Source organism: Bombus flavifrons, chromosome 11, assembly GCF_040668555.2.
Source record: "Bombus flavifrons isolate JBK064 chromosome 11, iyBomFlav1_principal, whole genome shotgun sequence".
Taxonomy (NCBI): domain Eukaryota; kingdom Metazoa; phylum Arthropoda; class Insecta; order Hymenoptera; family Apidae; genus Bombus; species Bombus flavifrons.
This window is the reverse complement of record NC_138452.1, coordinates 2,087,358-2,114,612: the sequence shown is the minus strand read 5'-3', so window position 1 is coordinate 2,114,612 and position 27,255 is coordinate 2,087,358. Positions and strand designations below refer to the sequence as shown.

At 43.8% G+C, this 27,255-nt stretch overlaps 2 protein-coding genes across 2 annotated transcripts in view; both read right to left on the bottom strand.

Annotated features, from left to right (window-relative positions):
• Positions 1-27,255, bottom strand: part of olf413 (DBH like monooxygenase olf413) — a 176,068-nt gene that overhangs the window by 80,348 nt on the left and 68,465 nt on the right. Inside the window, exon 2 of the mRNA XM_069123677.1 lies at positions 14,991-15,267. Coding sequence (XP_068979778.1) covers positions 14,991-15,239 — 249 coding nt within the window. The 5' untranslated portion in view covers positions 15,240-15,267. The remainder of the gene's footprint in view (positions 1-14,990; positions 15,268-27,255) is intronic.
• The window catches only part of Timp (Tissue inhibitor of metalloproteases), a 339,739-nt gene that overhangs the window by 282,965 nt on the left and 29,519 nt on the right, over positions 1-27,255 (bottom strand). The gene's annotated exons all lie outside the window — the stretch shown is intronic.

Below are 27,255 nucleotides of genomic sequence, written 5' to 3'. Positions count from 1 at the left end.
AAGGGGCCAAGTTGAGCCGCAATCCTTCTTCATCCACCGACCAAAACTGCGACTGTCCCTCCATCTATCTGTTTCGTTGCTGCGCCGGCATCTTCTGGTCGGTTCTATAACCCGATTCTCTAACCCTGGATGCTCTTCTCGGCTTCAACATCGTCCAAGTGTCGCTTAAGCCAGTTTCACCTTGAGGATTGCGTTTTAAGCCGGGGATTGTTAAGAGCTGGCAGATTTGATCCTTTGTATCGTACCGTCGAGTGGTCTCTGGACTCTGTCTAGAACGTAGGACACCGTCGTAATATACGTCCCTCGTTTCGTTCTACTCGCCTCTGTTCCTACGAATAAGTCTGGAGATGCGACAGAAACAATTATTAAGGATTTCTTCCTCCGGTGTTATTCGATTTTGGTAATCAGAAAAAGTACATTAGCGGATCTTTTTCCAAAGTCAATGCCGTCTCGACATTGCAAAGGATACTTTGATGCTTAGATTAAGTCGAGGTTTTATAGATCTGTCCGATGGACGAGACAGGGCGAATAAGGAAAAAGTAGATTAATTACGTTAAATGGTTGACGAGCGTTTTCACTATAGCCCCGAGTATTTCGGGCAAGCACAAAGGAATGTTTAGCCAACTGACTATCTCTTTTCTCATTAATCCCTTTCGTGGAATCCAGGCTTCTCTCTGGAGTCTAAATAAACTTCGACGGAAGACTGTTTGCTCAGTCGTTGTTTTAAAATAGCCATGTAAATGTATCTCACCCGATCGCGCGTCACTTTCTAAACATTGGCGGCCAGCTACCCCGTCGCATCGTGTCGAGTGAAAATGATGTCCCCGGTACCATTCCGCCACTCGAGACTACGTCAACATCCTCGTGCCTTCGGTTCCCGGAGTGAAAGTAGGTTTATTCGTATGACGAATCATCTGACGGCCGCTGGTATTTAAAGTGCCTTCTCGGCCAAGCGCAACAAGATCGGACCGACCCTCCGCAGACATTTTTTCGGTTGAGAAAGAGACCGTCCTCCCACAAGAACCGCTTTCGATCCTTTCTCATGACCGTAATAATATGAAGACTTTTTTCAAATATTCCACGTTCTTTGTCCAAAATTACACCACATTAAAGGAAATCGTTACAATGTCCACTCCAGCCGATGGAGCAAAGATTCAATTCGACGGGAAAATTCACAAACGCGTGTTACACTGAAAAATGTGTTTGTTTGCGTACAGATAATAATAACGGTGTTGAAAGAAATGTCGAGAATTGAATGTAGCGAATGATTGGAAATAAATACGATTGACTGCTAACGATAGATGCCCCTTTCGATTGCTAATTCTCGACTGGCTGTTAACTGTACGCTGATAGCGAATAGCGATAGCGAACATTGTTCGCTATCGGCGTACTGGGCCAACTATCAAAACCCGCGAAATTCGATTGTAACACGCGACACAGTGGAAGGATTAAAAGCGATAAAGTGTCGCATTTGGATTTGGCGTTGACACGACAAGAGTACAACAGGTCGAGCAACGTGCTTAAAAATGCAATTATTTACTGCAAACGAACGCGAAGGATGACTCGGTAAATCCTCTTACGTGCAGTTCATAATTGCGCGCAGAGAAATCAGGGAATGGGAACCGCAATAAGTCCGTAGTTAGCGTTATATCTGCTCGGTCGTGTTTTATTTCGCGCAAAAGTTGCTGGTTGGTAAACGAGGCTGAATTAAAAATGAACAGTTCCGCGTGCACGCGGGCGGTTTTGCTTAAAGAATCGGCCATTGGGAAGATACATCGGTCGGACAGGACAAAAGACAAAAGCCTGTATCAGTAATTGGCTTAGCCACAATACAATCGATGAATCCTGGCTGGACGGCCGGAGGAACCCAATAGAAGTTAAACCCAATTTAGCAGACCCACGCTAACTTTCCCTTGTACAGTAGCCATGTTTCGCCAAATCTCCGTTTCTCCCTGCACTGAAACCTAACGCCTAATTTCTGCTAATTAGGTAACGTTCAACAACAATACGACGAAATGAAATGGCCCACGTTATCGTATTCCTACCAGTCTCTTTATGGAAATAGGAATGTCAGGAAATAATATAGCTCGCAAAATGACGTGAACAAAATTAGACTTAAAATCTCCAACCTGGGAAGATACGCTCGTTTCGTGAGTGAAATTTACGTATCAGATTTCGTCGACTGTCCTCCTCGAATTCATTAGAACGTTTCATGATAAAAAATCGTCAAAAATCTCAGTCGGTCACGTTCTCGTTATAACGTTTTAGCGGTTAAATTTTTCGCGTGTAAGAAACGAATGCTTATTTTTCGTTTCATAACGTTACTTCGAAGTGTATGATCGATTTGTTTGAAACATCTGTGGACAGATTGTATCTTGAATTTGAAAGGAACTAAAAGGAATGCAATAACTTGTATCGATCGATCATCTTGTTACGTCGAAATGACCTACCGATATCGCAATCGATTTTACATAACGTTTCCGCGTGTTTTTCATTTTTTGCAATATATTTTACGATATAAAATATACAATACGCACCGCTAAAGGCAGGTGATCAGACTGAAAATCCAAACGCTGCCCGTCAAAATTCGTAGCGATCGTCGAACACGATAAACTTGTCAGCTGGAAAGTCTTATCGCTTGGCCAACAAACATTGAATTTCGGTGCCCGGTAACGCGACAGGGATAATCATTGTTTCACCTTCGCTCGACTGTGACCGTGGCCACGTAATTTCGGCATGATCGGCGGCCCCAAGTTATCGTTATTTATCGACGAATCGTATTTCACGGCTCAATAACTATGCGTTCACGTGTCTACGAATTTGCATATGTATCGAATCAGTTGTCGGATTCATATCAGCAGACGATAACAGAGTGACGTATTTACGAGACGTATGCGATTCGTGACAGCGGCGATCATTCGACTTGCATGCGCTGCATTAATCTCGCCTCTAACGAACGCGATCTACACGGTGTAAATTGCTATTTTACGTAGTGTACGCGGGATCGCCGTGGACCTCCAACGACGCAACAGTTTTATAAAATATGATAATTGTCCAGAATAATATGCGTTTCAACGGTTAGAGCCAATATCGGAGTCGGTAATGGTATTCATCCATCCAAAAGCTTTCTTGTACGAGTTCGATGACATTTTCGTTTCATTTATACTAAACGAGCCGTTTAAAAATCATACTGATCACGCGCATAAATTGAAAGTATTGAAAAGTGATGATACAAGCAACGTTTTTAGAATTTATTATTACTTACGTCATCTTACGATGAATGGACTAATGGAAGTAAGAGACTTGTTTCGTGAGGATTAAAAATTAATCGTGTACTGATGTAATGAAATTAAGAAATTAACAAAAGGTAGAAGAATGAGAACGGTGATCGCTACCGATTTCCCTAAACCTAAACCGTGATGAATGAAACAACAATTTTCAAAAACGGTTCCTGCATTGCGTTGTAGGATTAATTATGGATGTCAAATAAAACGTCAAACAAAACGTCAAACTGGAAATTCGGAAGACAATGATTTCCAAATGCTCGTTTATCGGAATTCGCAAAAGAGCGATAACATTGTTCTACAAACACCCCCTCGCCTCCATTGTTATCTACCGTTAGAACGTTTATCCTGCGGCTATCGCATAATTTAATAATAATTAAACGACGATAATGACAACGGATTTTAGCATCCCAATATTTCACGCCGCGCGACCATCTCGTCAGTGTAATGGGCAACAGAGATGCATCGTATTAACGATAATTTGATTACGCACGTCCCATCGATATTGCAACGACTAAAAACTACAGTGGAACCGATTTTTTGCATAACTTTCTGCTTGAGAAAAACTTCAGAAATATTGTAAAGCTTGTCAACGCAGAATAACTATTATGTGATACATTAAATCGCATATAGCCATACGTGAATATTAAAAAAAAAAATAAATTTCTCATCTATTTGCCTAATTTTTAAATAGAAAAATGGAAGGTTTATAGAATGACGTGACTTATATGCACATCTTAGATATTTGAGCTCAGCAATCTATAAATAGTTAACATTTCGACTTCCGCGCATTAATCGTTCGACGCGTCGCGTTGCACTATGAAAATCGAAAGATGATCGTCGATGCAGTAATATCAACAGGCTTCACACCTAACTTACCACACTTTTGACAGTATCAGCCAGCCCATCGAGGCCCCTGTCGAGAAAGCAGCTCGGGACTACCTTTCACGAGGACGCATTACAAGACCGATCTATATTCGCGAAACGAGATGCGATCCATCACCGAGCCGCATGATCTTAGCCCGCAGCGATTCACTCTCGCTCTTTATCTCTCTCGACGCTTTTTATTGTTTCTCCTCACGAGAAAATTGCCTGGCCCCCAACTCGAACTGGGTGGCACGATCTCAACCATCCACGCGTTTCGTCGCGGTCCTTCTTTCTTCCTTTCTCTTGCACCGAATTCTGCGCTCGTCCCTCGTTGCGACGAGTTTTATAGCGACTTTAAAGCGAAACCCGGGTTTCGACGCGCGATACAAATGACACGGAAAAGGCAGAACGGAAGCTGAAGCAATGGAACATGCGGTTGCACGTGCTGGCCACGTCGCGACGCGATTTCACGGCCGCCACACGACCCTCTCCCGCTCTCTTGCGCTTCGACGGACTTTTAATGAGCCCGCGGGAGAGCGAAACACGCGCGGTTGCGTCCCGTTGCCGCGAAACGATATTTGTTCCGTGGAATTGCGGGGAACGCGAGCCACGGTCTGCATAATGAGCGACCGAGACGTGCTCTAGCGGTATAGGGGAACCTCTCCCAGCCTCAAGATCTTTTCACTAACGTGTACGGAGCTTTTCAGGGGAACTCCGAGAGCGTATCTCGTGCTTTAAATTTTTTCTTCTCTTCTTTTTCCTCCTTTTTTTAAAGGGAAGATGCTTCAAAATGTGCTTACCTTGCTATGCGAGCACTTGAAACGCACGGGTTAAGCGGAGTTGCCTCCACTAGCCAATCGACGTGCAGTAGGAGCTAGTGGTTTCAACTTCAATTCTTTCTTGTCATAAGGATAAATAATTTTTGAAATGTTACAACAATATGCGTTTAACAATTACGTCGCCTGATTTTCAGATAAATCTAAATTGCTTTTGTTTTCTAGCTATTTTACTATCAAACTGTTTCATTTGAATCATGTGTCCTGTATCGTAAGATATTAAATAAAGTAAAATTTATTAGTATCTTAATACTTATACTACCTCCATAATTGGAACTGTCGTACTTAGTTTTCACTTTTGAAGATATGTTAAAATAATTGAAGTTTATGTATCTTTATCTTATAAAGTTATACTATTATACAGGCTGTTACGAGATAATGACTGAATATTTTAAATTTTATAAGGTAAAAGAATAGCACGAAGAAGATGACGACACTTCAGTTTCCTTCAGTGGTAAACAGGATACCTTAATTAATTGTATATGAATCGAAACTAGGAGAAATATATATCTAATAAAAGTTAATTATGCGAATGAGACGGTTAATAAGAGAAATGGACAGGGTTGATTCGATTGCTCTCCCAGGAAAATCGTAAGGACAATCGTATTAGCGCCATTAGAACCATTCGAGACGATTCGTTTGAATTTTAAGGTTTAAATGGTCCTTCTCGGAAGGATTTGGGTCTGAGTAATCTCGTCTCGAGAGTCTAGACGCAGCCCGGGGCGCCGAACAGCTCGAAAGACGACCAAGAGAGAGACGAATCAGCATGCGAGGCATGGCTTCGGGCCGACAAATCTTTTGAAGCCATTCGTACAGAGGAGAGTCTTCCACCCGGGGTCCTTTCAGGCATACATTTCGTAACAGACTACAAAACCTACTCCGAATGCAATTATGTGGTACCTTGGCGGACACCTAAAGTGCCAGCAACGTAATTACCGCAGTCGTTATAATACAATTTGCAGCGAAATTAATTTCTTTGCAAACGTTTCCCCTTTCGACTTTTGGTTAATACAATATTAGCGTCTTTTGTTGCGTTGTAACGGTTCAATTATAAAATCTACGGTCACGATTGTTCAACGGTATTGCGGTTGCGAAAATCAAAGGCTCGCTCTAACAACCCTCTCTGTACTACTGCACGAATATCTGGTTGACAGTTTCGCAATTTTGAGTTAATCGCACGTTTCATCGATACAAACTTTAATTCGACTTTACACTAGTTTACGATAGTATTCGAACGCTTGTAGAAATGTTTTACGAATGTATGAACTATCATGACCATATTGATAGATTGGATATATATGAATATTGATATATTTGAATATAGAAGCTACAAAATATTTAATTAAAAGTATTTAAACATTCGATAATCTATTATATTAATAAGCCGCGATATTCAATGGGACTATCTTTATCAGTAACTGTGTGTTCAAACCGTATATTAATTTTTTACTAAATATAGATATATTTACAGCAAAAGTTTCGTAAATGTATCAGTTGTCAATGAAATTCCAAAATGTACTACTATAACACACAATATATATAAAGTTTTCTCCGGTAAGTGTCCAAATACTTTAGTGAGCTATTACGTAATAAAGTAGTTGCGTTCTAACATCGATGCAAATAGAACGTATGTTACTTTCTGTGCAAACGGAAATCGTAAAATCGATACACACCTCTGACGAATGGTTGAGCCGATACCAAGCGAACCGCAAAGCCGATGTATCCGAAAGTGGGTTCCCTCGCCGTGGAATTTCAAGACGATCTTCCTCCATTCCCCTTGCACCAGTACCACACTTTATCTTAAAATATTTCTCAGACGTCCACGGGTATAATATAATTTACACGAGCGGAGCTATCAAAGCCGACACGTGGTCCCTATGATTTGTGGTATTCAATTTTATTTTATCCGAAATGCTCGGTCCGGGACGAGACTCTCAAACGGGATATCCTCTTTCCTACTTCCTACAGATGGAATTCTAAATAGTTCACTGCAGGAGGAATTTTGATTTCGTGGTATGGTTCGCGGCATGAAACGTCGACAACGAAGGAGGACAACTGGAGGAACGAATCAGCATGCGAGGTTTCCTAGGGAAAACCTCTTATACGCTACCGCCCCTTTTCATTCAGCCTATCGAACAGGCGAGTTCATTTCGGATGGTATAACACGGTTTCTATTCTGATCCTACAAGTACTACCAACGGAATCAATAATGGAATAGACTAAGTGAAACATTCATCGACAAAAAGTTTGTCGGCCGCGGGAATATTATATTCTCGCTTTATTCCAACTGACAAAAAATATGAAAGGCACGAAAGGAAGGGATAATAAATATAATGTCGGTTGACTTTCTCGGTCGACGAGTTCGAGTTTCAGTTCGACGGAATTAAACTAATATCCTACTATGATCTTATCAATCATTTCCATCCTTGAGCATTAACCGAACGCCCATCTTTGTTTCATGTAAAAATCGAACGCGAGCCCATCGAAACGCGATGGAAGACGGTTCGATCTTTCGCAGGAACGCTTTAGTTTCCAGCAGGAACGAGCAATCGAAGTAACGATATTAAATGCTGTACACTCCAGCGGATTGTATTGATTGTTTCGTTATAGTTCGTGTCTGCGTCAATCCCGGCGACCTGAATAAAAAGCTCCGAAAAAGAGAGAAATCCCGCGTCAAAGTTTATTTAGACCAGAGTAAATATCGCTCCCGTAGCTTCGAATTACAGCTAAAATTTTCACGCAGCCACCTCTGAACACCAACCTCTAACTTCCTGGAAGATCCAAACGACGTCGATTCGTGTCTGAAAGATTTTCATCCGACAAAATTACACCACCAAACTCCGAATAAACCGACGAGCGAAGTATCTCCTAAAGACCGGGCCTAAGTGAAATGCGGTAACATTTAACTTCGTAGCTTCCCCAACCCTTTCGCTAACTAAGCTCCGGAAACGCGACCGCCATTCTGACCCACTAACGAGCCGTAGTTAGAAATAAAGCGTTTATTCACCGCGCTCGGAATCAAAAAGGCGATTCTCCACTTACCGCGATCGCGTCCTCGTTCCTGCAAATTTTCGTAGCGTACTTTGCGTTCCTGGAACGAACCCTCTATTCTGTTGGCTAAGTTTTGACGCCGTCGGGAGACGTAGGGACTTTTAAACAGTGCCGCGACATCATTTACGAGAAGCTGCGTACACGTGTGTGTACATAGATGTAACTGCATTTACGTTGAATCCTATTTACAACGGGTAAAATCGCATTGGGGGATCCCGTAGTGGAAGTACCTTGGGAATAGCCTGTGCGCAAGCTATACCAGCCTCCCGCCTCTCTGCCGCATACCAACCTCTTCGCCACTTTTCTCCAACGTAGCTGCTGCTACGTACGAATCTACGCGCCCCGTATGCAAATGCATCGCTAGCATTTTTACGCGAGAACGTTGTACACCGTTCCGTTAAGCACCCTTGCGAGTTTCGACATTTTTATCATCTCTTTCCTGTGCTCCTCCCTTTCGACCTCCTTTCCGTTTTCGCTTCTCTGACGTACCCCGCGTTCGCTTTCATTCCCTAATCCCAAACACACGCGTGATCCAGAGTCTCGCCGAGGAACCACGGTAGTTTTATAGTAGCGTGCGTCGGTAATTTCACATGTTTTTGAAAAACGACTGCGTGGACCCGTTCTGGGACCTCGGAACCAGGTCAGAAGCAGTATCGTTGGTTAACACGTAGTGTCGCCGTTGTGAAAGAAGGAGAAAATTATCTGTATGAACTTGACGAGAACAACGAAAGTGATGAAGGAAGATAAAGGATATTCAAGTCAGCCTATCGTTATTTTATCTATTATTTTTCGCACATATAGGGACGCGAAGTATGGATGGTTATGTATTGAGAATAACTGAACTTCAAGTACTAGCAATACATAAATGAAGAAATTAAGGTAGATAGTCTGATACTTTTCAGGTAGAAATCAGATGATAAAAAACGTTTGGCTTAAAATTAAGGTGTAAAAGAAGAACGCATAACTACTCAAAGTTTTAGACTAATATAATTACATAGTTGACTGCATAGTTTGCTTCAGATAACAGAAATTGTAAAATAAAAAAAGAAAAAGGATCACTTTTCGACAAACTAAAATAAAACTTCTCACATACGCTATATCTAGTAATTTAGAGAACGGCGATGTCGTATCGGTTTTGCACACTTCATCGTCGTTTCGCGATTTATTCAGCTTGATCGACCGTTTGTTCCGTTCCCATCTAGTTCGTTGCTGTGTATGCCGCGAGTCGCGATGTGATATTACTAAACATATCATTTATTCACCAAACAGTCAGAATGCACGTACGAGACCTGGCTAGCGACCCCAACGTTCTACACCGCGCACAATAAAGCCGTCGCGGGCTCGGCCCGTGTTTGCGAATAGAATTCAATGTGGAACGTGTTCGCAAATATCCGCAAATTCTTTCAAGCCTCTCCTTCCATGGCGCCACCGAAAAAACGTTTTCTCTGCCCATGGTGGATTGCAACGTTTGCAGTCGGCCGCGACTCGGACCGCTCTTGATCCTCTTTCATCGGATCACAATTCTCTTGATTTCATCAGTGCTGTCCGTTCGCGTTGATCGCGTGTCTACGATTAACGAAACTCCTGTCAATTTCTAGATGCGGCTCGATCTGCGATTGAGTTATACGATCGAGCGCGAATCTACGAGCGACTGTGCGATTCCTTTCGCAACGTGTTTATCAAAAACCTTGATTACGTGAGATGTAAAGGCATTTGGAGCCTGTGAGTAAATTAGAGATTGAAATATAACGAGGCTTAGGAATATCGAATCGTGATTAATGGTTATCGGGGAGTAGAAGCTTCTTGAAATTAATCGAGTTAGAGGAATTCAGGTTACTCGAGCTTATGTTCATGCAAATCAGGCGAATGCTGGACTAGCAATAAGTGAAATTCACTTCAGAAGAACTTGTATCTAGTTCACATTGTATGTAAGTAATTCACGTCGTTGAAGATGTATTTCAAGCTTCAAGGAATAGCTGAAAGGACTTCGATTTCGTTTGAAAATTAAAAGAATATATCAAATCAAGTATAACTAACAAGTTAAAAAAGTCAGCTCAAGTTACTTGAATTCTTGAATATTTAGAATTGTAGATCAATGTTATAAAACCACAAACGTATAGGCAATATGTGTATAACAAAAACCTACATATATATATATATATGACTTATTATTCCCAACTATTTTTCGTAAGGAAAATTTATTGGAACGACGAGGGTCTCGTTTATATTCTAATAGAAAGACCCGTTATCAAAGATCTTAAACGAAAGTTATTCCGCATATCCTGGGAAAAACAGCGCAACGTTCCGTTTCATACATACCACTGGCTTGCGTCTACTATGGCTAGGCTAAACTCCAATCTAAATTCCGATGCTTCTAGATCGGAATAGATTTTGCATGTAAGAACGCGGGTCCGTGCGCTGACCGGCCTCTACTCGCTTTCGTCTCCGTTTCCAACGTTGGTTAGCGTCCAAAACGCCACCCTCTTTCCTTCCACCTCTTTCTTCCATCTCTCTGAGTCCTCTCAACCGTCCCCCATTCGCCATTGACGTGGATTAAAAAATTTCTGCGTCGAATTATGAAAAGCTATTTGTCCAGCAATCGTCAGAACCGCTCGTTAATGGATTTCTCGAGCAAGCGTTTCCCTACGTGGAACGACGCGTCCGAGACAAGGACAACGACGACGAAATATGCATCAACCTGTACAGCCTCCTCTCCTTGCGGCAGCATTTTCATCCCATTCCATCGACCTTTTTCAGCCACTTTAGCCAACTGCAGTAGCAAACCGCCGACAATGCGGAATAGGAATTTCATTCTGCGCGAAATGCCGCGGTCGTTGCTCGTTTTTTCCGCGGCCAAGTACCCGCCCCTGTCCTGCATCCGGTCCCACGCCGTGATTACATTCGACTCGGCATGTGTGCAACGAGAGTAAAAGAGAGAAAATAAAATATAGTAGAGGGGAGAGAGAGAATGACGTGAGAGGTGGAGGAACAAGGAGAAGGAAATAAGGCCGAAGAAGATACCGAAATTAACTGCACCAAGCAAGATCTCATTACCATTTCGCTGGCGGCTCGTTTCACGACGACCCACCGCCAGCAACTAGCTGAAATAATCGCGCATTAGCCGAGTTTTCGCCGCGAGGAAACTGCTTCCGCGCGATGCTTTTCTTCGAATCGAGCGGCGACCGACAAGAGGCTCTGAATTGGCTGGCGATTTATCGCACTGCATTATTTAACCCGCCATTGCCAGCTGCGCTCGCGTTTCTCCAAACGTTCCTTTTCCGTAGTTCGCGTACCTACGACCGCGATGTATGAGTTGTAAATATTAATTAGTCCACTCGACGTCACTATGGAGTATATTCGTGGTTCTTTTCAACAAAGTTTGTCAGCTTTCCTCCTTGCTGTACTATTCTCGTTGGAAACGTGATATTAAATTTCAGGCAATTTTAATTCAATGGCGAAACGTCGTTGGAAAGATACGCTAAAAGTTATATCATTTTTTATAGTAACGAACCGAGGGAATGGAACAACGCGAATGAACGTCGTAGCTCGTCGCGATCGCTCGTTCGAAAAGTATTTCAGGTAGAAAAGACCTCAAATAGACACCGAGCTACGGATTCGCCTTGAAACGACGTGCCGAACGGAACAGGGAAGTTAAACGAAGCGAATAAAAGAATTAGACCAGGAAAATTGAATTCAGCCGGCTGGAGAGACGGGGATCGAAGTGGTTGAACACACAAAAGCCGGATCCTGAAACGGTAAATGTATCAAGAAGCGTACATCTTTAATCAACTTCGATTCGTTTCGTCGAGCGTTACTTTTATCGTACCTATTCTCCTTTATCAACTACGATAACAAAGCAACGAGTGTCGAATGTACTCTCTACAAATAGGTTCGATACCACTGATATCGACGTTACATCGACGAGATCGATCGCTCATGAAGACGTTAGACCAACTCCGATTCCTTCTACCTTATTATCATACAGCGCGAAGGAAGCTCGGTTCGTTTGTGCTGTTACCAACGACCCTACAAGATGGAAGGGAAAAGTTAAACCATGCGAATAAAAGAATTGAACTGTTAGATTAGGAGAGAGGGAGCAAACCAGGAAGAGGGTAAGAAGCGGTACGAAAGGGGTATAAGGGAAAGAAATCGAGCGCTAAGAATCCGGTGTTCGTCTGGTCGCCTAGCTGGTCTGGATGATCGTGGTTGTTCTGCTTCTAAGATTACGATCATAACGAAAATCTTCTCGTTCCCATTGGCCGTCAAGTTTCTCCTCCGTCTTCCTCTTTTTTGCTCTACATGAGTTCTGTCGTCCATTCGATCCTTTCTTCTCGCTCTATGTCCCTTCCCTGTTTCCCTCTTTTTTCTTCCCATGACGTCGCTCTGTGTGTATGAGAGCGTCCGGCGACGGCTGCATCGCATAGAGCATTGCGAGCGGCACGGCATGCATTATGGAACGAGCAGGCAACGATTCTACCGGAAAAATTGCGGACACGCGAGACGAACGCGATCTGCAGCCTGACTACCTACTACCTACGTAGATATGTACCTAAGCACCGACTCACCACTACTCTCGGTTATCCCGCTCTGTAGTCGCCGGAGAAGATTGCTTTCCTATATTGCATCCACCACCCCATCCCTTTACGCAGATATGCGCACGCTACGGCAGCTTTCCGTTTCAGAAGAAACGCGGTTCCTTCGTTGTTAATGTCGAACGATGTGTGATACGACAATAAGGAGCCACCATTTCGCCAAGTTAAATGATTTGCCGACAAGGAGCGATAATTTGGATAGCTTTTTGCATTGTGCCGTTTTGATTGGTACAATTTTTGCTTGTCTGGTTCGTTTCGTTTCGATTAGATCGCAACTCGTTCGATCAGAGTTCGATTAGACTTTAATAATAAGCAGGAAGCGATGGTATTTTTCATTTCGATTTCGTCGCACCAATTGAATGTTAATAAGTATCGATCACAAAGCAACCGATTTAAACCGCAATGTGTCGTGTACGCAATGAACATTAAACGATCGGCGGTCCAACAACATACATTAATCATAACGAATGGCACGGTCAGTCGACTGTAATCAAACGGTCGAGCGAACAGACATGAATAACTTCTATCGTAGTTATTGCTTTTAAGGTGAATTTAATTAACCTCGCTTAACCGCGTACTTATTTTCCACACCGAGTTCGTCTCGCTCTTGTTACGGCGAGTTCCACCGTACCTCGGAGATAAGATAAAATCTTTCGTGGACCAGTTAAGAATCTATTATTTCGATCCTAGCGAATCTTCTTCCTCCAAACCTTCGCGCGAGGCCGTGATTATAATCAATTTTCATCGGTGAGCAGAGTGCACAAGAAAGGTGAAACTACTGTCATTAATCACAAAGGTTAATCATAAAAAGAAAAGCATCTGTCTGCGAGAGGGGCTGACAGTGACGCAGCGCGAATCCGTGTGAATTTGTCGTCGACGGGAAATTCCGCACGAAGTAGCCTGCAAGCGATGATGGAAACGCGAACGAGGACGATATGGGCGCGGAAAGCCGTTATAAAAGAAATATTCAACGACAAATGTACAAATGAGGACGAGGCAGGAAGAGGACAGAGTTGAAGCGTTCGCGTGGTTGCTTGTGCAACGTTGGCTGTCCCGTTCGCGTCGTGGAAAAGCCACGCGAGAAAAGCGTACAAAGAAAGAAAAAAAGAAACGAACGTACGAGCGTCCATCTCCCTCCGCGTTAGATTATGGCCCTGATGTTATGAAGAACCGAGTAAAGTGACAGCCGCGTAATGCTGATGAAAGGGAGGATAACAGCGTAATCCCCTTGAGTCCGGTTTTCGAAGAGAGTTTTCGTCAACAGATGCGGCAGGATAACGACGTTTTAAATTTAACAGTACTTGAAAATAAACTGTGCGCCCGACCCGATCCTCCGAAAATTCTATGCACGTTCTCTTTGTGGCTCTTGTAGAAAAATTAAACCGGTTCACAACGTTTACCGGTGGAAATTCTCTTCGTCGTATCTACTGTCGCGCGATGTTTGCCTTGTTAGTTTATCGAGCTTTAGACTTTCAGGGACAGGATGATGTTTTCTAACCCGTGTACCGTTTCGACGAAGCGTAGCTGGATATGTCAGCTGAATCTACGTCTTTTACGTTTTACTTGGAAATCGAGGAAGAACTTTCGACCGCCGTTTTCTCTAGCTGTATACGTATGTATGTACGTACATAGGTTCTTTCTATTCATTTTATCAAACGACGCTCGTATCCATCGTGATTCCCGTTAAGTCTCGTTTGCTTGGATTTGAAAAAGTTATCCGTCCCATCGGACGGTACAGAATACGAGCTCGAAGAATACCGTTTCGATAAACACAATACATCATGGGCCAGTGACTGAAAATCGTGCAAGATAATCGGTCTTTGGAAAAATAAAACGACAGAGTGTCGTACAAAATGACGAGCATGCATAATGACAGGCCGCTGGCCTCAGTTGGTAAGATTGATAACTATGCGATGCACCGATCGAAACGAGAAACCCATTACTTATCTTCGGAAGGACTATCATTATGCGAGTTCTCTTGCACACGCGGTCCTGGTATTCCAAGTGATCTGTGGAACGCTCGACGCACCGGGATCGGTAGCATAGGAGTAATTAGTCGAAATTATTCCAAGTCAACGTTCGTGGAATGAATGTAATTTTGTTAGAACGCACTCGGTGAAAATGATCGTCTCGCGAATCCATCGTTTCCAATTCAAGATGCGCTATGCATACTTAAGAAATAATGATAATTGCGCTTCTCCGTTATTTTGCTGGCGCGTTATATACAAAGTTGTCTGTTGGAACATCGATAATTTCGAGTATTTAGAGTTTAAGAACGAAAGTTCGCGTACGAAGAAACTCGAGCTACCGTCTGACAACGATCGCGAAGGAAATAACGTGACGCTCTTAAGGACACTTACCTGAAGATGGAGCTGTCCGTTGTTGTCTACCCATCCAATGACCATGTCAGCTCCAACGCTGCCGTCATCCCTCGTGAAACCCAGACCCACGTAGCCGAGAGTCTTCACTTGAATCTCGAACATCACATCTCTCTCGCCAGGCGTCCAAAGAACTAAGAAGTTATTGTCCAGGACGGCACTGTGTTTCCACTCGACGGAGAGGACGCCGTTGACGAAGAGGAGGAGACACGTCGCGATTACGGCCTTCATCTTTTACAACCGATGCGCCTCAGAACATCTGTAATCAAAGAAAAATGCTCTATCGTTAACCGTGCGTTCTTCTTCAATTTCATTAAATTCTATAAAATCCGAAACTTTCTTAATCATAAAATTAAAAATTACTGAAGATAAATCAATTTCGGTTAGGTTAATTTAAATTCTTGTAAATGTAAATACGACATAATTTGTTGTTATTGCGAGACAGGAAGTCTTCGGGCAAAGAGATTAATTACGTTCAAGAGATACGTTCCCCGGGTTAAAAGGTTAAATACAAAACGAAATATTCAGATTTTCACACATTTACGTAAAGCATCTCTCACATTCCATCGTTATAACCTGCCAATGTGCGAGGTAACAAACCCCATTCTTCAGCTTCCGCTACGTCTCGCAACCCCGTAATTACAAGTGCTTCGAGTCCTTACGCGGAAAAGCGCTCGCCGATAAAACGACGTAGTCGCGTTTCTTTCTCGCCGCTCGTTAATCATCGCCATTTCTGTACGACCTAACAAAGTAGCGGAAGAGCGTTGCGCGTATCGATGCCTCTCGTCCCATCGACATCGAGCGAAGGCCTCGTAACTCGTGTTTCCACGTCAGCGTTCGATCGTTAGCCCGCTATTTAGGCGTTTTATGCGATCGTAGACGGCTCCGTTATATTTTCCTTCAATATTTTAAGAGCAGTGGTTCGCCATTAGCCGCGTAACCGACACACAGATCAAGCCGCTTGGTCCTAAAGCGTAAACGACTTGAAGCCACATATAACAGTTGGCCACCGGTGCCACTCGATTCCTCCTATTTCGCATGCGACCCGCTCTATCGCGCTTAAGTGCGCCCCCGTGTGTACTTTCGTCCCGGTATTTTCACTCGTTTCCCACGTAAAATCGTATTGGCCTCTTTATCCCTCGACTTCCCTCGAACCGCGCTTCGTCACTTGGCCTCGATGAAGATGCGCTCCCGTTACGAAAGACGACGAAAACAACGCGAGCTATGGTGGGAAAATTTCTGGCTGGTGTAGTTAAAAGGACTCCACGTAGCCAGAGCGAGAGACAACCAGATTGATTTATTTCGTCAATGGTCCTAATAGGATCCTAACTCCTAATACGTGCACACGTTAAACTGCAAGATTAATCGTCGACTCGATTCGCGAACGATGATTGATGTCGACCTTAATTCGCGATAAAAGCGACTTGACTTATCAAGAATCAAAACCGATATCACCGATGTTATTCTTGCGTCGATTTGCGAACTCTCGGGCATTGATCTAGCTGGCTATCAATTTCACTTTATTACCGGCACAAAGAGTACTCGTATAGATGGAGATAGGTATATAACGTAATTAACGTGGCGGAATGGATGAATGGTAAACGCGCGGACAAAGAAAGAGTTTCTCGCGTACGATCGAACGAGGGAAAGCAGAACGAGGTAGAACGAGGCCACGAGAGCTCGTCGATGCGCCATTTGCGCACCGCGTTCGCGGCAATCAAGCAAGACGAGCGCGGCAGTGAATTCGCCCGACGAAAGAAAAAGTCTATTCGTGACCGCATGGATTAAGCGAACGACGTACACGTTCACCCGTGCACGGAACTGCGCATCGCGAGCACGAACGAGCAAAAACGAAAACGACAGTGAAGGAAGCAGCAAAAGCAGAGCCGGCAGCAAAGATAGTGCCGGTATGGAAAATAGAAAAATAGAAATTTAGAAAAAAATAGAAAATAGAAATAATGGTGACGATGAAAAAACACGAGCAAAACCGAGCGTAAAGGAAATCGAATTGATTCCATTGTCGATTAAAAATTCAATGGATACGCATGTATGCAGGTGAATGGTCCACGATGGTTTTTGGCGAATCGTCGCTAGAAACGGCTGGCCGATTCGGAAAGGGGTGGAAAAACAGATGGCCGGCCGGCGAAATCTCTTTTGTTCGAGCTTGGTGTGCAAACATCCGCTGGTAAATCAGCAGGACACTGTCAAGAGAACTGTCAATTCGAAAGCAATCGAATCGATTAATAGTAACAATCGCGTGACGCTTGAACGGACCGATGGAAATCCGGGGGACGCGAACGACGCAGTTACCAAGTGTCAGACGAGTGGGCTCCGCTCCATTGAACTATTCGTTTCTGTGCACGCGGTCGGGAAAAGCGGAGAATTAAGCGTTTCACAGAGATCACCGCATCGGTGGAACACACGAATGATTTTGCGCGCGTCTCTCGCTGTCCCGTTTGTCTGGAAAACACGCGTGATGCGAGCCACTGGTCGCTCGCACCGCTTCGACCACGTGTTCCGCGCAATTTCAGGCACCGCGGTCGTCCCGCGAATCTGCGACCGATCGTTTTAATTAACGACGAAATAGTGGCTGTAACGCATGCCCGTTCAAGCAACGTAGACACGCACGATGTCGAACTGGTAATTTTCCGCGTTGTAATCAGAATCGATAGCCGTTCTCTCCTCTCTTACGTGTCTGATTCACGACAATGGTTTTTTTTACCGTCCGTTAAAATCTAACGGACGTAATCCCGACGGTACTATCTCCGAATCGTTAGGGTAAATTCAAAATAATTCGTCCCCCTATCTGTTCACGGTAATTTGGAAGTTCGAACGAGGTAGAGAAATCGTACGATTTTTCACACGATAATCGTAATTCGAATCGCGCCGCTTGCATTTTCATATTTTTCCAAACATTATATTACGCGATAGGTAAATCTTTAATTGGATAACATTAAACAGTTGAAACACGTATTTCTCCGATGCGTTTTGTAACGAAATCGAATCGATCGTTTCACGCCGATTATGTAACGAGGCTTGATTGTTCGGGATTAAAGTGAAATTTGACTTTTATAATTTACAAAATCTGGATTTGAACGCTTTATGCGTCGTTTTATTTTCGCGAACACGTAAAATATACGCAGAATGCGCGTGTTATTTTAACGAAATGAGAACGCAATATTTATTATGGAACTATGTGATCGATAATACCGTTTCTGCTTGTTCTCGATGAGTGCAACGCGAAACAAAATATCTGAAAATGTGAATTCTCGATTTGAAAACAACGGTATCGTCGACCTAAAACTGGGTCAAGCAACGAAGTAATTCGCGAGGATTGTACACGGTCTCCTAAAACATAATCGTTTCAGGCGCTACACACGGCGTCGGGAAACTTCGATCTCAAGGCCCGAGACCTCTAATAAGGTCATACAAATAGTCAAAGTTCGTCCCATAATGAAACTACGCCGCGGAAACTGTGCGGAGTTTCGGGCGCTCGTCAACCGGTTTGTTTCGTGACCGTCCAATTCTTCATAATTGCTTCTTTAGCAACTGAACACATTTCAAGCGCAAAGCTTGTCGCGAACAACACAAATCCATTAACCAAATTGGCAAGCAAACACATGTAATTTACTTTTATTCGTGTCCTCTATCTTCGATGGGAAAAGAACATAGAGAGTTTTCATTCGCAGAAAAACATCGATCCATCGAATCGTTGGGTTCGCGATATGGACAAATCATTGTAATTTATCAAAAACGAGATCAACCGTGACGGGACAGGGTTCTGCGATCTCGAACGTCGCAACCTGTTTTCGTGGAGAAGCTAACGCAAATAGGAAAGCAGATAACGCGCGTTAGGTCGAACCGTTATCCGATTCCTCGAACCGATGCGACGACCAATAGATACACCGAATTTGCGGATCGCTCCACTATACGGTTCCGTGTACGACGCGACGCGACGATTGGTCCCGGTGATGGGTTCGCGCCCATCGCACCATCAGGAATTCTCGCTGATGCATGCAGCATGCGCAACGTGAGTTCGTCGATTTTACGGTGCTAGTAGAGCAACCGCCAATCTGAAAACGATCGATTCAATTAACAGTAACAGCAGTGTAATGTGCGCCGGATGTGAGGTGATGCATCGGCAGGAGCAGCTGTCGCGCGGCAACTCGAATCGCTCGACCATACGGAGAAGCGTCAACTCAAATTGAGAGGACAGTCGAGGTCCGCGAAACGAAAAGGATGACAGGAGGGGATGAGGTTGGCATATAGAGGAGGGTAGTTGAAGAGGAGTAAAGCCAGAGAGGCAGAGAGAGAGAGAGAGAGAGAGAGAGAGAGAGAGAGACAGACAGACAGACAGACAGAGAGAGGAAGATGACAAAGAGAACGCGTGTGGTATGCGAGCAAGAGTGTGAGGGTGAACGATAGGGGTGGAGAGGAAAGGGTGGTGTGAAGGGAATGGAGCCAGGTCGGAGGTGAGCCTAGCTAACACACGACTACCACGGACGGGTTTGATTTGCGGCGTGTCGTTCAGTCGATTGCTCTCAAATTGCGTCCAGCGCTAGTGGCATCAACCTGGAACGTAGCCCCAATACATTGACGCCTCCGAACGAGGCCTGAGAGGGGCCCTGGCCGCCGGCTTTTCCATCGATGTACGCGCTCGCGCAACCGCCTATTCTCATCCCTTTTCGCGCCCTACAAAACTATCTATCTCCCTGCCCCTTTCCACCTTGAAACTCTTCACCTTCTCTCACCGATTTCCGCTGTTTCGTGTCCTGTACAAATCTGGTCACCCACCACTTCGCCGTTCAACTACTTTTAAAGTTAAATAAATCGTGAAGTAGCGATGCTAAAACGGCGAAATCGAAATACCAAGAGGGTTGTGCGTATTGCAGAGTGTTAATGAGATCGCAGAATAAACAAAAGCAACACGCTGCGTCGCGGTGAAGTTGTTTGAGAAAGAAATAGTCGGTGGCATGTGAAACGAAATTATCGCGCGATAGTTCTTTTTTTTTTTTCATTTTTCTAGCTTGTTCTCTATGCGCGCAATGCATGTTATGTAGGTAATATTAAATTGAAATAAACACAACATAAAGTATTCAAAATACAGATGTTAGCAGGTATTTGATAGTTTCGAATAAAATCCAGTTGACTGGCGGAATTACATCTTTTCCATCGATTGGCAGTTATAAATAGAGGAAATGGTTAACTGACAGTTTGCGTTCAACCGATTTTTATAGTCGGTTATTAAAGCTCTGCGAAGCTCGGCGAAAAGAGGGACAAGAGGGCAGAAAAAGAAGATATTTTGTATCGGTACGCTCGGGTTTGCTTGAAAAATCTGACGTGTACGCTAAAGAGCAAGCTGAAATGTAATTTCTGTGGATGACACCGGAGATAAACGTGACGTGGAATATTATAAAGCTGCTCCTGTTCACTTTTAATTCCTATCCGAATTCCGGTGTTATCGGAAGTAATGGCTGAAAACAGCATAGAACCAGCCGTATATCGGTCGATGACGAAACCGAAAGTCCTGTTACGAACTCTCCAGCTTAAAGACTTTTTAAACGAACGACGAACCAATATGCTGTCGTCGGAACGGAGACAACCGACCAATTCATCCATCAACTTCTTTCCACGGAAAAAAAATGAAGCCTGGGACAGAGAGGAAAAAAGAGAAATCATATACCTGCTGACGGTGTAGGGTCGGGGCACGCCAATTAACGTCCGTAAAATCATTAGATGTCGCCTAAAGACGCCCATACACGTTCCTCAGCTACCTCTCTTCTATCATAGGATCGGGTACCAGGTCTAAACGTTTCAACGTTTAAAGGTTGCTGACGCGAGGGATTCTCGAACACGCATATACAAGAATAGATTAATGGAACTTGAGCTCGTGGTATGTTTCTTCTCGTCGTTCCAAATTTACTAATAGGTGTTTAGAGTTCTTAGTAAATGAGTAACGTTGGAGTTTATCGAAAGTCAACTTAATCAATTCAACTTCATTAATGATTAATTGAAAATTAATATTTAATCCTCAAGAATTCAATATTCTATTTCCACATAAATTCGTTTATAATAGTACATTCCCAGGTGCATTTTTACAAAATCACGTAAAATTTAAAATATCGTAATATTCCTTCACATTTGAATTATTTGAATTGTTAATTGAATTAATTCGAATTAGTATGAATTAAAGGATGACGAGCACCGAATCGTATACGTTAATGAACAAAGCTATCATTTTGTGTCGCGTAACGATACGCGAAGATTACCTCCCTTTCTTTTTTCATTGTCCAGAGCAGCTTTTTTTATCGCAGAATGGAAATCTGCACGCGTGCGCGGCACGTTTCATCGTGAAACCGAGACCGCACGGTTTGTAATCTGCACAGGTTTGTCGCAGCAAGTCAAGCCGGCGTTAACGGTGAAACGTTGTATCAGGCTTCGTTAAAAAGTAAGAGTTATTTGCATAGCCGCGAACCGGTGCGTGATAGGACGCTCGGCGTCACGTCTATTCATTCAACGGTCGCTGATCGTAGGACACGTGACCGTGTCGAAAAACACGCGAGACCGATGCAAAGTAACGGGAACGATACTTTGCATCACGATGAAGAATGGGATCGAGTAAATCGCGGAGCGCTATCGTTCTCGTTTCTGTACCCGCGTGATTATCGGCGGAATTTAATTCAAAACTTTTAACTTCGCTACGCCAGTAACTATTTAGCTTGAAAACTACATATAACGTTACACGCGGACCACGCGAAATATTGTAAGCACATCGGCCAACGAAATTGCACAGCAGGTGCAACGACGATGATTTATTGCCGATGCGATCTACTAATATCTGTAATTAAATACAAACGAATAGAGCTATACAGATAAATTAGTGGCGAACCGAATGGAATTTGGATGTACACAAGCTAAAAATGATCACGTGTCCAGCCTCTACCCTTATATTAGAAAAGACTAAACGGCCCGCGTCACGAGTCATGTCAAAACGTTTAAAAAACGAAAGAACATAACGGTTCGAAACTTGCACAGTGATTAATTAATACGTCGTTGGAAAACGATAGGAACCAGATAAAATATGTTACAGTTGCGAATGCTGGCCAAGAGGTACTCGAGAGCTAGAAAGCCGATAAGAGGATTCCAGGGTTGGTGAGTCTAGCGGCAGAAGCGTTACTTTAAGCCCGCGACCCACTTTTCTCGCAGTTTTCTATTTTAAAAATGACCGAACCGTATAACTTCTTCGTGAAATCGCGATATTCATAATGTACTGAGTGTAAAGTTCGCTCGTCGGTGAGGCGAAGGCAAACGGACCAAGAATCGCGACGCTGCTACCTTTCCGACACGCCTTCGAAAAAGAGATGGAGAGTGCTTCGACGCGCGAAAAGATAAACTTTCCAGGTTGAGAGTAACTCGAGGAAAGAAGAAGAGGGACGGAGAGAGAAAGAGGGAGAGAGAGAGAGAGATTTCCAAGGACCGGATAAGAAGATGCACGGGACAACGTGGTCGTGAAAAGAGAAAAAGAAAGAAAGAGTAAGAGAGATAAGAACGGCGGAAGAACCGACTTTCCAAGTAGTGGAACGGGGAGAACGCAATTGCATCGATGCAACTGTAGTCCCCATAGATCATTCGCTTCCCGTGTTCGAGGGCTGGCGTTGTTTCTCACCGAAGCTCGTTCATCTTTGCGGAGAAAAGCTATACGCGTGACGGACGAACGGAAGGAGAACGCTTTAGCGACTCGAGTTGCGTTGTTTTACGCGTTAACAATGGGGAGGAAAACTACAACTGGAACACGCTAGATGAGTAAAGGAGAAAGCAATTAATTTTAAACGCGAAACCGTACGCAGACGTCGCGAGTCACGTACGCCAATGCTGTGATACTTTTATTTTCGCGAGTTCGCCCTGGCAACTTGCTTTCCGTGCAGCAGCGTTAAACGTTGCAGCCACAGCCGCGTCTTGCATTAATTCTGACGCGAAGTTTTCAGTCGTCTTGCAAACGCGAAATTAATTTTTCTCTGTACGGGATTCGCGCGCGCGTGTGTCAACCACGACAGGACGCGAAACCGGCGAGAAATGAAGGAAAAAGGAGGAAAGAGTTGCAAAAATGGAAACACGACGACGTTCTTTCACAGATGTCCTTTGTCCTGCGAAACGGAAGATCGTCCTGTAGATGCGTTTTTTTCACCCGCGAGCAACCTCTAGCTCCCTTTAGCTCGTCTAATTGCGGAGCTTGCCCAATTAACTTTAAAAAAATGACGTGGTCGTCGATCCTGGTGGCGCTAATTAACGCTTGCTTGTCAAAAGTGCCCCTCTACCGGCCAACCTCGTCCCAGCAAACTCAACGACTTTCCCACGAGCCGGTTTACCGCGCCACGCCGCGTCGTTTCGCGTCCGCTCAGGGGATTTAATTACATTTCTATGGACCCAGGGCAAATGAGGGAGTAATAGGCGGAGGATTCCGGCTGCCACTGAGAACGAGAGAGTCTTCGAGCCTCGAGAACTCGACCACAGCATGCTTTAACCTCGACTCAACCTGACTCGAGTCGAGTCGGGTCGACTCTTTGCCTCTGCCTAACAGAAGTGCCGGCGTATGCATAATAGGTGATTTAGCTCGCGGAGCACCATAAGGGTAATCCAACTCTTAACCACGTAGGATCAGCAGGAGAAGAGGACAAGAGGAGCGAAGATGAGAACCGGAGAGAAGATAAAATAGAGGAACGAACGCAAGAGAAGGAAGGTAGTAAAGTGGATCGAAGTAAGCGGAAAAGAAAGGTCGACGCCACCGTTGGATCCGCCAACGTGCATCGTTGTACCGGATGCCAAGCTACGAAGGAGATTTCATACGCGTTGTTCCACGGTAAGACGCGCCACTCGCGTGTCTCAGCCCGTACGTAACCGTTACCAGTCACACGCGACCACGAGGTATCGTGGCGCGAAGAAACCAGTCCGATAGATCTAGATCGAAAATGTACGAGTTGTATAAAACGCGCATATAAAATATATCGTGTTCAGAATACATAATATATTGGTGAAAACGAAGGGGAGGGGTTAAAGAAGTCGAAAGGGGACAGAATGGAGGGGTCAGGATAATATATAACCGTCGCTTCGTAACGCAATCGTAAATATATTATGAGATAAGTCTCCGAACGCGTTATCCTTTTAAAGCGAGGTTGCGCTGGCACTGGCGGGATACCCATGGCGGAAGCGATGATGGCAGCCACGAACGTTCGTACAGCACGACTTACGGCAAATATTTCTTACGTTCGCATGCTAAAACATGCTTCACCGACTGGAATTTATCTCGACGATAACGTCACTCGAAACTCGACTAACCGGGAAAACTCGATCGTCACACCCACCTCGATCTTCTCTACGTTTGATCGGCACCAATTTTTTCCTGTCGATCGATTGCATCGTATTTCGATCAACTTCTAATCCAAGAGTAACCTTCATGGGATACTCGAAGGAAGAATCTACTTATATTCAAAGGGTATCGGCGGGAATCACGGGAAACGCTCGTGGGAAGCTTTAACAACATGATTGATGACGGTCCAACTTCGATTATCGTGCAATATCGACCGGACGTATATACTACAGGTGTTTCGTGTAGAAGATTTCTTAAGAAAATGTTAACAACAATCTTTCCTGTTCCTTGAAAGTCTCTACTTCAAACTCTGATACTTCGAAACTTTCCAAGTCGATGGTAATCTCCTTGATGCTCCGTATCTTGAAAAATACAACTCCCTTTTTTTTACAGGCTTCGAACGAGATACATTACCTGTTAATGTAATTGCTGAAAGAGAATCTATATGGACAGCCATGAAATCGACTGAAAATAGAAAAGCGAACGAGAGTCAGCTTGTAAGTCCACTGTAATAATCCTATTATAAATAACAGTATACAATGTGATAGAACAATGTTTCCTGCCTATGCTTACTGTGCAATCATCCACGCCGTTTTCTTATCGTTATCCTTATCACATCCGCGAAAGTAACTCCGTGTAATAACTATGGCGTGCAGTTTCCACGGTAGTCAGCGCTTCTGCGATTCTCGGAACCTTTTTATTCGTACGACGATAATCAGGATCCTCTGTCTCTCTTGGAAATTGTCGTGGACGAAATAATCGCATCGAACCACGCCCTTAGTGGGCCCGTCTATCGTATTCATACACGTTCAACAAGCATTCCACAGGCATGGCGTCTACCTGCAGGACTCGCGATTGGCCAAGGGAGTCTTGCTTCCGGACAACGTTTCTTGCAAGCATTTCAGCTGCGCGTCTTTTGTCCGCGCGACGCAATGGCCGCTCGCTTCCTCACTCACTCGCGCGTGGTGCACGCACCTGCAGCTACCGGAAGTCTATACGCGCCAACTTGCACGCATGTTGACAGCGCCGATGCTGAATCGCGAGAGGAAGTCGAGGAATCGAGTACCATCTATCGCCCGCGATGTTATGCTGCTGCTTCCTCAATTAACACGTGCAAAAGTATATTTATTGCGTGATCGCGTTGCTATGGGTGTTGGTTGAATACAGAAAAATATTTTGAAAAGCAATCTTGAGTAGAGCAAATTGAAAATTAAAGTTCAAGTAGAACTTTATGTCCACTAGGTAGATTGGAGAAATATTTTAAAACTGCCACATCGGAGAATCGAGATTTTAGTAAAATTGATTCAAATCTATAATGGATATTTCAATTAGACTCGATTTTATGTTGCGAAAGCACCCCAATTTTAGTACCAGAATATGCGATTGGTGTCCGATTTTACACAGTTCTGATCAATTTTATTGATAGGTCGCAAGCTGTTTACGTATTTATGGAATATGCAAAGTGCACAAATATACAGAGTGGATATAATAAGCAAAAGTATATAAAAGTATACACATTTAGAAAAATCTATTATATTGACCAGTTTAACTTTCTTTAACTTCTTTTGCAATTAAATGTACCTATCCCTTAACTGCATTGCATTTTGAAGTACTGGAAAATTTGTATGACTCAGTCGAGCTACTAAAAACTTAGCCGACGCGGAAGAAATTACATGGAAACGTTGAACAGGTCCATACGCCATAGTCACGTCGTGCCGAAAGAAACGCGGTTAAATATTCTACGGATGTTGGAAACATTAACCGTGTAATTTATGGGATCGTTGGCGGAGGTCTTATTAGTCGCATCGGTAGATGTGAGCGCAATTGGATCGTTGCTCGGGGGAAAGTTTCCTGCGTCGTATATTCCGGTCGGGGCAGCGATAAAATGCATTTAAAAACGGATTCTCAATACCTCATTGCCGTGGATTCCAATCTCGTCGATCGTTTTTCTTCTGGCAACGTCTCCCGTGAGGCAAATTAAATTAACGGGAAGCGGGGTAACGTCTTCGACGGGAATAATTGCGAGCTTAATTGTGGCGATTCGTTTCGAGGCGCCTTACTCGTCCCCGTTCAATAGGATCCTCGTCATCGACTCCCAATCGCGCAATGCCAGGATCGTTAAACGCATAGCTAGATCGTTGTTTCGCGAACAAAGACTGACTTTCGACACAATAGTAACCTCCTAAAAATACCAGGCTCGTTTAACTGTATCGATATCAACCGAAAAAACATATTATCCGAGATATTGCGCAAATGATACGTTTCGTTATTTATTTTCTTCTCGAACATTGTTCCATCGAGTTGTTCGTAGCGATACGCCAATCATGTTTGTTTCAATTATCCTCTGTATTTCTATCAAATATCGTATACGTCAAGCGGCGAATCCCACGATCGAGTATCAAGCTTCCTACTCGCTCGGAATGAACATCAAAGTTAGTGGTTTATCATCGAGAAACCGTATGAAACAGAAAGTAGAAGAAGAGAGCTGTGAACAGGAGCACGGGTTACAAAAAACGGGTTTTCAATTAAACAAACTGTAATTGTCACTGATAAATTCATTAGTACAGAGGGATATTAAATACGTTACGAACTTTCAAACTTTCGCAGGATAAATAGCACGAAATTCTTCCACGTGGAATCTCTATTCCCTTTAACAAGCAGTAGAAAGCAAATTACCGTAATCGCAATTCGAATCTTTGGCTTGTACGAGTGGTAAACTATTCCGAGGTGTACGAACAGTCGACGAATCCTTTCTCTCTAAATCCAATATTCCAAGTAACTCTGCAACATTCCGTACCGTCAAAAACGACCGAGGTATTTCGGCTCCCAACACCAGACAACCCAGCCAGCGTGTACTTTCGCGTGTACACGTACTCGCGCACA